The 12020-nt window shown below is 41.7% G+C and overlaps 1 protein-coding gene across 1 annotated transcript; it reads right to left on the bottom strand.

Annotated features, from left to right (window-relative positions):
• Positions 1 to 9955: 9955 nt before the first annotated feature.
• On the bottom strand, positions 9956 to 11787 carry LOC113012740 (uncharacterized). The gene is made up of 2 exons (XM_026153055.1): positions 11018 to 11787; positions 9956 to 10603 (listed from the first exon to the last, which is right to left on the bottom strand). The coding sequence occupies exons 1-2, from the start codon at positions 11711 to 11713 to the stop codon at positions 10406 to 10408; spliced, it is 894 nt and encodes a 297-aa protein (XP_026008840.1). The 5' UTR covers positions 11714 to 11787; the 3' UTR covers positions 9956 to 10405.
• Positions 11788 to 12020: the final 233 nt, after the last annotated feature.

Below are 12020 nucleotides of genomic sequence, written 5' to 3'. Positions count from 1 at the left end.
GTTTTTCAGTGTGATCTTAAACTTGAATGTATCCGATTGGATACACCACTGTACACCCAGTACTCTCTCTACCGGTAACACATCACTATCCAAATCCAGATCCTTCATCTCCTTGGATCGCTCCTGTTGAGGTATAGCAGCAAGCACTGCTCTTCTGTTGCTAACCCACTTTGTGAGCTTAAAGCCTCCTTTAGCACAAAGAGCAACAAGTTCCTGATAGAGCCTCACTGCCTCCTCTTCAGAACCAACAGAGATAAGGCAATCATCCACATAGAAGCTATGTAAAACATTGTTGACAACCTCTAGTCTGAAATGATCTCTGTTGTCCTCTGCACATTTCCTCAAGGCAAAATTCGCACAACTTGGGGATGAAGTAGCTCCGAAGAGGTGTACTTTCATTCTATATTCCACCAGATCCTGACTATGATCTCCGTCCGGCCACCACAGAAACCTTAACAGATCTAAGTCATCTCTTTGTACTCTGACCTGATAAAACATGGATTCAATATCTGCCATGAGCACCACATGTTCTTTTCGGAATCTGGTTATGACCCCGACTAGCAAGCTAGTGAGAACTGGGCCTTCCAGAAGTTGTCCATTCAGAGACACTCCCTGAAACGAAGCACCACAATCAAAGACAACTCGTAACTTCTTCTTCTGTGGGTGATACACCCCATGATGTGGAATATACCATAATCCTCCATCACAGCGATCGAGCTCTTCAACAGGCACCTTCTCTGCATACCCTTTAGAAATGACTTCAGTCATAAAACTGGTGTATTCGTCATGAAATGAACCATTCCTAATAAACTTTCGTTTAAGGCTCAGAGCTCGCTGTTCTACAGCCTTCCTATTATTTGGCATGTTTACCTGATTGCATCTAAAAGGCAAACCAATGGTGTAATGACCATCAACCAACTTAGCAGAATCCATCACTGACTCCATAAACTGCTGGTCTTCTCTAGACAAAGCCAACTGCTCATCTTGAATACATTCTGGAAAGTCAGTCTTCATTTGACGTTCCCACAGTTCATCCAATCTTGCTACGGAAATCCTATTAACACTCACATCAAAAATGTCAGTATTACAATCCTCTCTGAGAGGACCATTCACCGTCCAACCCAGCATAGTTTTTACTGCATAGGGACCTCCATCTTGACTTCTAATAACATCCCATGGCTCCAAAGCCTTGGGCACATTGGTCCCGATCAACAGGTCTACCCCGGAATTTATCTCCAGTATGTTAATATGGCGCAAATGTGGCCATCTTTCGAGATCTTCCTGTCGGGGAATATTACGTTGATGAACAGGCATGCTTTTTTGAGTAAATAAGTCAGGCAAATCACAGTAATTATCTAAACCCAAACCAGCTACTTCCAAATCTGAAACCACATAGCTACTGACCATTTTCTCCTGACCCATTGTCCGCAAAAGAATGCCAGTTTTCCTTCCTGAAAGATTTAGCCTATTCATGAGTGCTTCCGTACAAAATGAAGCTGAACTCCCAGGATCCAGAAAAGCATAGGTTACCAATGACTGAGTACCTTTCTTAGACTTCACTCTAACTGGTATTACGGACAGAGCACTATTTTGCTCACCGGCCCCAGTAACACCACTGCTTTGCACAGCACAAGAAGGACCTTCATCTGATGGTTCTCTCCCTCCTATAGTTTGCACTGCGACACTTTCCCTCCGCTTGGAGTGAATATGTAAGAGTGTGGGGTGTTTCTGATTACAAACTTTACACAAGAGACGTTTCCTACAGTCTCTGCTTCTGTGCCCAATGCGCAGACAACCATAACACACACCATTCTCTTTCAAAAAAGATAATCTTTCACAGTGTAACTTTCTTTCAAATGAAGGACACAAATCCAACATATGCCCTGCTCCACAAAACAAGCAAGCCTTCGTCACAACTGAACCATTTTCTCGCCTCAGTGCTGGCTCAATCTTCCCTTCCACCTTGGCCACTGTAGTAGCAAAACTACTCCGCTTAGCCTTGGGGTAAAACTGAGGCTTACTATTCCTCGCATCTTTTCTAGTGGCTGTCGGAGGATCCTGTATATCTCCAAACAATGGATCACTTGCAATCTTAACTTGCCTTTCAACAAACTCAACGACATCGCAAAAAGACACTTTACGCCGAAATCTCTCCTGTAGATCGCAGACAACATTCCTCCACTTATCCCTGAGCTTGTAAGGCAACTTTTTTATAACTGCTTGCATATTAGCAGAGACATCCAACTCATGCAAGGACTCAACGTCCCCCATTGCATTGCAACATTGCCTTAACAAAAACCCATATTCCTGCAAAGCCTTCACATCATCAGATTTTATAGACGGCCATTTACTGACCCTTTCGACGTAGGCAGCAGCAATTTTCAGCGAATTGCCAAAGTTCTCTTGGAGCAAAGATTTAGCTTTAGCATATCCATACTCAGCAGGCATATAATGACAGCTTCTGACCATTTCTCTTGGATGGCCTCTAGTGTATTGCTCGAGAAAATATAAACAATCCTTAGCACTGTGAGCTTGACTCTCCACCATGTGCTCAAAAGCTCTCATAAATGTTTGATATTGCAAAGGATCGCCATCAAATAACTGAATGTCACGTCTTGGTAACAAAAACAGAGACTGCTGCTCAGCTAATAAAGTTGTAATTTCATTTTGTTTCTTCAAAACTGTGACTAAATGATCATGACCCTCACCACCTTGCCCTGTATGTGTGAGAGGTTTTGATTGTGCGTGGGACTGTGAAATCATCTGAGTAGTTGAAACTGCACCTGGAAATACTTGATGCAACTTAGTCTCTGCCCTTTCCAACGAAACGACCTTGGGTTGAAAAGTATTTTTAAACTTGGGCCTTACATCCAATACCTGTGCTTGATGATCACTAGCATCCACACCCTGATATGGTTGTTCTGGTAACACAGGTTTGAACGTCGGAGCATTAGAATTTAAAACGGCTAAACGCCCCTGCTCTCGTTCTAAATACGAATTCATTCCATCGGATTTAACATTAGCAGCACTTGAGACTCGGGACATTTCAGAAGTTTTTAAAACATTCACCTTTGCTGCTGAGGCTGCTATTTCAGTTTCCAAGTCAAGCAGCTCCTTTCTTTTCTTAAGCTGTATTTCTTGTTCTTCCAAAGCATGCTTTTCTTTCAACAACCTCTGTCGAACAAGAAGGGCAGCCATGTCAGCCTCTGCCTTTATGCGTGCTGACAAGGCAGATGAAACCATTGAGCCACTGAGTGATGATCTGCTTTTCCTACTTTTGTTTCCAACATTAGAGATGCTATCACTTGGATTAACATCATCTATCGCAGCACCTTTACCAACATTCCCGGTCTGCCTAGAAACACCAGAACCATTTCCAGCAGGTAATGGATCAGAGGAATCAACACCAGGTGGATTTAAATCTGGCAAATCAAGCTCAGACACCTGATTTTTGCTCTGAGGGTTTCCCTTTGCATCATGAAGCCATTTCTTTATCTCCTCCATAAACTCAGTATTATGTGCTCGCACACTTATGAACCAAGCAGTTTGTTTTTCTTGCTCTGCTTGAGGAAGCAAAGGAAGCAAGGTTTCATGCAGATGAGTCGCCTCTTTAAGCAACACAGACAAATTCTCTAACTGAGCCTGAACAGTTGAAACATTATCCTCATATTGCTTTAACTCTTTAATAATTTTTATGACCTTTTTAATTTTATTAATCTTAGTGTGACGTTCTGTTTGCAGTCTTTCAATCTGATTCTCCAAAGCCTTAGCAGTCGGTTTTGGCTGTCTTTTCTTTCCATCCACATCACCATATTGTGTTAATTGGTGTGTCTCCATTTTTCTTCAAAACATTACGAAATCCAAACGCTGAACTGCACCTATGCCACACAGCCTCATTCCAACACCTCAACTTGATGACGTTCACTTCATAAACCCTGGCCATACACAATTGACAGGAGCAATATCCCCCACTAACTGCCTATTAAACCTAACTAACTTAACCTAGTCTTCCGTACATACTAGCGGTGGGTATTTATGTACCTCCATACCGTCAGCTGTGAGGAAGACAAACTGTCTTAAACACAAACTGCGGCGGTACTCCCAAGCCAATGGCTTCAGCCGCCTGATGCACAAATACTAGAAAGCAAATCAGTACAACGCCTTGTGCAGCTGTACTGCTAAAACCTAACAGGGGAACAAAACTCCTGAACAAAATGCGCTAGTGTAGCCAAAGGCTTAATCTAAAAGCGGGTGGACAAAGGCAACAGCAAACTACAAAACTATCATCAATAAAACTCAGCTCTTCATAAATAATCCAATAAAACCTAAAAAGAGAGCTTTCTGTTGACATTTGTTGCGGCTACTCCAACCAATGGCCGCGGCAGGCTAAACATGAGGACACCTGATGACGCGCAACAATTAACGCACAAAACACTTCTGTAACATTTGCTTCTTTATTTACACATGCAACCGTCCAATATATACACATCGGCACATAGGATTAACTATCAAACAAACGCACAGATTGCACAAACAAATAACTACAACTCGTCGATAACTGTACTAACCATTATGTCCAATTACAACCTGGTTTATGGCATTAATTAGTACTCCGATATACAAACACCATCAAGTTCCAGTTAAAATACAACAAAATCATTCAAGTTACGCTCAAGTTGTGCTCTGTTGCGCTCTGTTGCGGTATGTTGCGTTATGTTGCGTTATGTTGCGGTATGTTGCGGTATGTTGCGGTATGTTGCGGTCAACAGAAAGTTTTGCCTCGTGCTCACCCTACCTTCTGCTCATCACATCAGGTGCTGTGTACAAGTGAGTGCAACCACCTTCACCTTATACCACACCCATGAGACACGCCCCACACCCATGCACCAATACAGTGAGTCCACTTAAACCAACCCATTTAGTCAGACGGAAACAACTCATATGGCTCCTACAGTATAAATAAATAAATAAATAAATAAATAAATAAATAAATAAATAAATAAATAAATAAAACCCAACAAAACAACTTATGACCTGGCATCAAACACGATCCCTTGTTTTCAATCAGAGTCACGTTAATGTAATCAGTAGACGTGGATGTCAGGAATGCACCACGAATCTTTACCGCAGCTGCAAAACAGCTTCTAGATCCACGTCTTAATCTCATAACACTTATACGATTAACCACAAAATCCGCGTCAGCAGTGAAACTGATATTTCATGCAGCGCGTTTGCTGTTTGCCTAAACTCAGCAGTCTTTCAAATGATTCATTTCAAATGAATCATTTGAAATGAATCATTTGAAATGAAACACGTGCTTTGTAGTTTATTCTGTCAACAGCCCCCCCTCCCCCCACCCCCTCAAGAATTGAGCTTAGGCACCCATATAAGAATATGAAAAGAACCTAAGAATTACCTGTCTCTATTTCCTCGCGTCTGTTTTCATGCTTTCTTATTTTAAAACGATTCGTTGTGCTTGATTAATCTGGTAAGGCCAAGGGGGTTATGCTGTGATAATCTCTCTCACATCAGCGTTGTCCTCCTGGATTGGGTTTTTTTTAGTCTATGCTTGAAATAAACTGCGAGCGGAAATTTAGCGTGCAGGGACTGTGCCACGCCTCAGAGATATGATAACAAATGCGAGAGGAATGAGAAAGTGGCCCAACAGGTTGATATCAATAAAATACAAGTCCTTTGGGTGGATGGCAATCTTCCAGCTTCTCATTGAACAAACACCGATTTACACATAACAATCCTTTGGTGTGTAACATTATTCTCCCTGTCTGTGTTTTCAATGTCACCTGCTTGATTTGTCTGGATGAGAGAACAAATAAGGTCATTGGAAGACCCGGGAGAAGGCACACAGATTAAAAGGAACAATCACAGCACCTTCTCAGCACTCCCACAGAAAGTCCACCATCTGATGTCTTAAGGTGTAGGGATTTTTGTTTGTTTTATTTTATGCATTTTTACATTGTCGAAAGAAAACTGTCAGCCAGTCAGCGTTTAGTGTTTGCTGTGCAGATGATTGTCCACAAAAACAACCAAACGTGGCCTTACTGTCACAAACAGTAAGGTACTAAACAGTTTAAGCACTGGTTTAGTAACCTCAATGAGACTGCAGAACTTGGCCCTCGTAGTTGTGTTTCGGATGATTCATTTTCGTAAAGTGTTTTTTTTTTCTCTGATATCATCACAGTTCTGCTCGGGCTGCTTCAGGCAGAAGCATATGAGTGGCTACATGTTTGAACTTGGCTGGGCGATATTGCGAAATGTGACATTTTGGTTTTAATGAGGTTTTCTGGATGTCGCTTTCATTAACATCGTTGAAGGTTACCCCTGATCTGTTAATACCTGTGATTTTCTCCTGTTTGACTTTATACACACACAAGTGTTTTTTCCGCAGTGTGGCGTTAAGCAGCAGGGCCTTGAATGTGGACAAACAGGTTAGACTGTACATTTTTTAATTTTAATTTTTGCAAAGAACAAAGCCAAGAGATGAGCTCCTCCAGGCCAGAAACATGCAGCTGAGGAATGAAGAAGGACAAAGAGTCAAAAGATGGCAAAAGGAGTGCCACGCCGAGAGGAAACCCCTCACAGACAAATCAGAGATATGATAAGAAATGCAGAGAGAATCAGAAAGAGTCCCAGCATCTTCACCTTCAACCTACTTGGCTTCAGGACTGACAGTAACGTCACAGCCTGACTCACTGTGGAGTGGACTGCTGCTGTAGTGACAGAAGAAACGAGCATCCCAGCATTGTAAGAAATCTATTTATTCACTTACATGCATACAAATAAATGCTAACGATGTAAACAAAATGACAGAAGTTTAAATAGAAACAGACTAAATGAAAGCTTTGAAATGAAAGCAGAATCAGAATACTTTAATAATCTCTAAGGAAATGATGGGTTGCAGTTGCCGAAACAGACAATTTAACAATACAATATATTACAGATTTAAGAAAGAGTAATAATATATACAAACCGTTCTATAATAAATATCAAGAACTGACAGATGTGATTATAAATAAATGTCAGAAATATTTACAGCAGCACTAAATAAAAATGAGCATGTTAAAAAAGGGTGTAACTATTGCAGTGTTTAGAGTGTGTTAGCCTGAGACTGCTCAGAATACTTGCCTGGAGGGTTTCATGTTTCCTCGCCTGTTATCTTTGTGAATTGTTGTTGATGTTGTGGAGTCACTAAATGCAACAAGGTCTTCTACTTAGCTTTCAATGCAGCAGCCATGTTAACATGTATCGTCCCTGTTGTATAAGTAAATAAAATACAAAATTAAATAAATAAAACACAACAAAACAACATGTCTCCGGTGACCTCCTGCACACGATTGCTTGTTCTCAGTCAAAGCCACTCCCTCACTGGGCAGCCTGCCAGAGTCATTATCAAAGGTTTACCAAGACTAAGTGATGACATTTGGCGCTTTCTTTTGCTCACATTCCAATAAGTTTTTCTTGTTACTGATTAAAAACAATAGAAAAACAGCAGCAGTGAGGGATGGGCGGTAATATTGTTGTAACTAGCTGTTAATCCTCTTCAGTCTAAACTATTCACATTCAAATATGAAACGTAATTGATGTAATTAATCCAGATAAGATGACAGGTTACCTGTCAAATACCTGACGTTGGAATGTTTATTGAACTAAGTTGGGCATGTGCGAGTCAAATCCCGGAGAGCTTGATGGTTAACAAAGCGTGCAGACAAACAACCACAAGTCGCCAACAGTCACAGAGTAACGGAGAGAGAAACGTGCAGGACTGACGACACTTGCTTGATTCAAAGGGAAAAAGCAAAGGGACGCACCAACCTGAGAGATGCATGCTGCACTCTGCTGTGGGTTAGGCTGTGATAACCTCTCTCTCATCAGTGTTGTCCTCTTAGATTGGGGGATTTTTGTCTGTGCTTGAAATAAACTCAGAGCACAAATTTCACCGAGGGTTGGGGGGATTTCTTCTCCCTCAAGTTTAGTTCAATGTCCGGTTGCAGTCTGCTGAGCTATCAGTACTTTTGTCACAAACTGCTTTCTCTGTGTTTGGTACATGGTTCGTTTAAATTATCGTTTACATATCATGTCCTTGTAAACTCACTTTTCACCAAAGAGACGAGAAACATTTGAACAAACAAACAAACAGAAAATGATGTTGACGGAGTGCAGATTCTAAATTACTCATCCACCACAGTAAAACGATCACACAACTTGTGGAAACATGACGCTGTCACAACACCAAATATGTCCTTGTTCTCTTGGCTCACTTACTTTAGGTTAACATAATAGAAAGCTTTGTGGATGCCACTTTTCAACAACACAAACCTCCTCTGATGACATTGAGCATGATCAGTTTTCAGTCAGACTCTCTTACCGGGCATCATGCCAGTCTTTATCAAAGCGTGACATCAAGCCCAAACGATAGCATTTGTTTTTTGGCTCTCTCCGTCCTCTTGTGTGTGTTCGGCTTTGTACTACACACAAACAGTGGCGTGAGGGATAGACGATTTAATGTCGATTTTCCTTTTAAATCCCTTTTTCAGTTGTTGATTTGATTTCTCTTTAGAATGAATGATTCATATTATAATATTTAACCTATGCTTTAAGTCACATTATTTTACTAAGTATACGCTGACAGACCGTATAATCTTCACTGAAGCTCCAGAACAGCCTCGGGGTGTTATCATAACTACAACACTTCTCTGTGTTTGTTAAGATTCATCGCAAAATCCGCCTCAGCGGTGAAACAGATCACCCACGCAGCGTGTGCTGATTGACTTTAAGCTCAGCAGTCATTTGTAATTCTAGATGACGTCATTAGAAGTTCATTTCTTCGACCTGTTGAAGTTCAGCAGCGTCTGGTTTTACAGCAAATCACTTTATCTCGTTGCTGCTCTGGTATCAGCATTTAGTGAGCTTTAACACTAATCTGGATTTCTGGCTACCTTAGCGTTAGCATGCTGTCTGTGCCGGTGCTTGCAAGCTGCGTTAACATTATACTGCTGTTGTATCTGTCCTGGAGCAATCTCCCTGTACCATCGCGCTCTCATCCGTATGTGCAATACAAAGGCTGTGCGTACATACATACATCAAAAAGTAAAAAAAAAACAACAAAAACCCAGTAAAACAGAATTTTACAAAAATGCAAAAGAATTCTGTGATTACCTGTACCCATATTATTTTACGTGTATGGCAATTTTACAATAATATGGGTAAAATAATTCGCTAGCATTATTTGAACAAGTTACTAAAAAAAGTCATATTCAAAGTAAATAAGTCTGTTTTGTATATTATACTTATCAAAACTGGGATCAGATGAAAATGTATTAATTCTCCCTTTTTTAAAATCTCCTGTAGATATATTTTTTTAAATTACCATGTTTTAAAACAGCGCCGTTCACCTCTTTGCTCTGATAAACCTTATGTTTACACGACTTCAGAAGAGTGAGGGATGGCAAGAGGCTGTGACAGGATGAACAATGTCACATCACAGGATTCACGAGTTTGTAAAGCGATCAGCCTGAAAGTTTCTTGGCTCGGGATGGCAGCCTCTCCCTTCTTTTTGCTAGTGCAAAAGAGTTATTCAGACGTCACGGCAGACAAACAAACAATGAAGGATTCATTGTTTTCTCTCACTTGTTATTTATTCAAATGTCTTTGGTGTGAATTTTTCCCTCGCTGTCTTTCTTTCACACAAATACCTGCAGCCTTTCTGGCTGGAAACAGTTTTGTCAGGATAACAGAGCCGACTGCAGAGAAACACCTGGACTGAGTTTAGATGAAGCTTCAGGTTTAACTGGGATTATGGCAGCAGATTAATGCTTCTTACTTTGTTGTATATTCATTGTATGTTAATGTGATTTTGTTAAAGGTTTTCAGTGTTTATTCCATCAAACATTTGAAGTCATTTAATGTGCAAATTGAATAAAATCATGAATGACTGTAATCATCATCAGGTCACTTTATTATCCACTTAAAACTTTATTGGCACACAGCAGCTTCCCTGAGTTTTTTACAGTAAACACAGTAAAGACTAAATCTGTACAAACAGGCAGGACAATATACAAATTCCCTGTATGTGTCTGCACATATACTTGGCCAATAAACACGATTCTGATTCTGTTACTGAAGAGCTCTCATTCATCCATCTTGAAGCTAAATTATGCATTGATTATGTAAGCAGATGATTTACAGGTATTACTTCATTGATTGGAAGACAAACACAAAATAATAGAGACAATCTCAAACATTGTAACAGCAGTCAGCCTGAGCAGAAGGAAAACGGAGGATTTCTAAACCTGAGAAAGTGGAGTTGCACAGTGGTGCCGTCATAAAGGTGGCGAGTTCAAATACTTAAAGGGATGAGCTGTTGTTGTTTTTCACTCATCAGTGGTGGTTAAAGTAAGGGTTCCCGTCTGCCCTCTTCAGCCCCTCCTCCTCCCTCCTCTGTGCCGTTGCAGAGAAAACCTCGAGAGCACACATTGAATATCCTGTTCCTCAGAAACCAGCAGAGCCAAACAAGCAGGGCAACGATCACAAATACAGCTGCCGTTATGAAGAATGTTCTCCACGACCAGTTGGAGCACTCTGATGGCTGCAGAGGACAAGAAGACAGAGCAGAAATGTTAGTGAGCAGTTTTAACTGGCGTCTGTTATGACGTGGACTGTGAGGCTCTGCTAAAGCTTCCACTAAATTACAGGGACCCGGCTACCCTCATAACCTATATTACCTCATTCCTACAGTGTCTCCACCCCACCACCCCCTGCCCGCCTTAGTAGATCTGTGCACCTGCATTGCACTTTACTACCTTCCACTTTACAACCTTCTAGTAGCTCAGCAGTGACTAACTACATTTGTAGTCACTGTTGTCTGTGTGCTTGCTGATCTGGGCTGTTATCTGCACTGTGTGTCTCTGAATGTGGGATTTTGCATGCGGAAGAGTAACTGAGTGGACTTTTAATGCTTACTGTCAAATGTGAACCATTTAAATGCAGTCTGTGTTCTTACCCTCTCTGTGGTTGTAGGCTGGGATGTGGTGCTCGGTGGTGTTGGTGGTGTGGAGACGTGCAGGCGGACAGCGGAGCGGTGTTTCTCCACTTTGTCGATGTCACAGTAATAAACTCCTCCGTCTCTCGCCTCGGCTCGCTTTATGATGAGGGACAGGTTTGCTCGTTGGTCCCAGTCTGATGGTATTGAGACCCGGCTTTCATCAAAGCCGTTCCCATATGTGGTTTTCCCCGACCGGACATCCAGCACCACCTCTCCATCTCTCCTCCAGCGCACAGACTTCACCCACTGACCTGCTGTGATGGAGCGGCACGGGAGGATGGCATCCTCGCCCTCGCGTACAAAAACATCAGAAGGTATGAATACCTGCAGCTGTGCAGTCTCTTCTTTCTTGTTGTTGCAGTCAAACTCGTAATAGCCTTCATCACTGATATCTGCACTGGTCAGTATCACAGAGTCGCTGCTTTGGAAAAACCTGTTAATATAACCTGGAGCCGGCTTCCAGCTGCCGTCGAGATCCCCGACTGAATGGAGGCTGTTGTCCTGCAGGCGACGTTTCAGCGTGCCTCTTCCTTTCATGCACTCCTCTGTGAGGGGAAACGTTACATCGTCTCCTGCAGCGGCTTGAATCAGTTTCCCAGAAACGCCGCTGAGAAAAAGAAGAGGAATGAGCGTAGAGACCGAAAAACGTGTCATCTTGTCAGTGTGGCAGCAAAGTGAGCCGCACAGCAGCTGACTCTATTTATCTGCTAATGCCTTATACGGCAGCCTCTGTGCGCCGCCCTTCTTATGAGTCATTCATTAATGTTAGTGCCTGTGTGTGTGTTTGGGTTAGAATATGAATGCGGTCTGGAGTTACGTCACACTGAAAGCATTTTTTTTTTTTTTGCTGGGAGTTGATCAGTATTGCTGAACTATGAAATATTTTGTGTGCATTGTATTTGTTGCCTACAGGTTTAACATAATAGCTTTAGTGTTTAGAATGGAGTATGAACTTATACGA

This window comes from Astatotilapia calliptera, chromosome 3 (genome assembly GCF_900246225.1).
Source record: "Astatotilapia calliptera chromosome 3, fAstCal1.2, whole genome shotgun sequence".
Taxonomy (NCBI): domain Eukaryota; kingdom Metazoa; phylum Chordata; class Actinopteri; order Cichliformes; family Cichlidae; genus Astatotilapia; species Astatotilapia calliptera.
The sequence above is the reverse complement of the archived record's forward strand: the minus strand, read 5'-3'. Positions and strand labels throughout refer to the sequence as shown.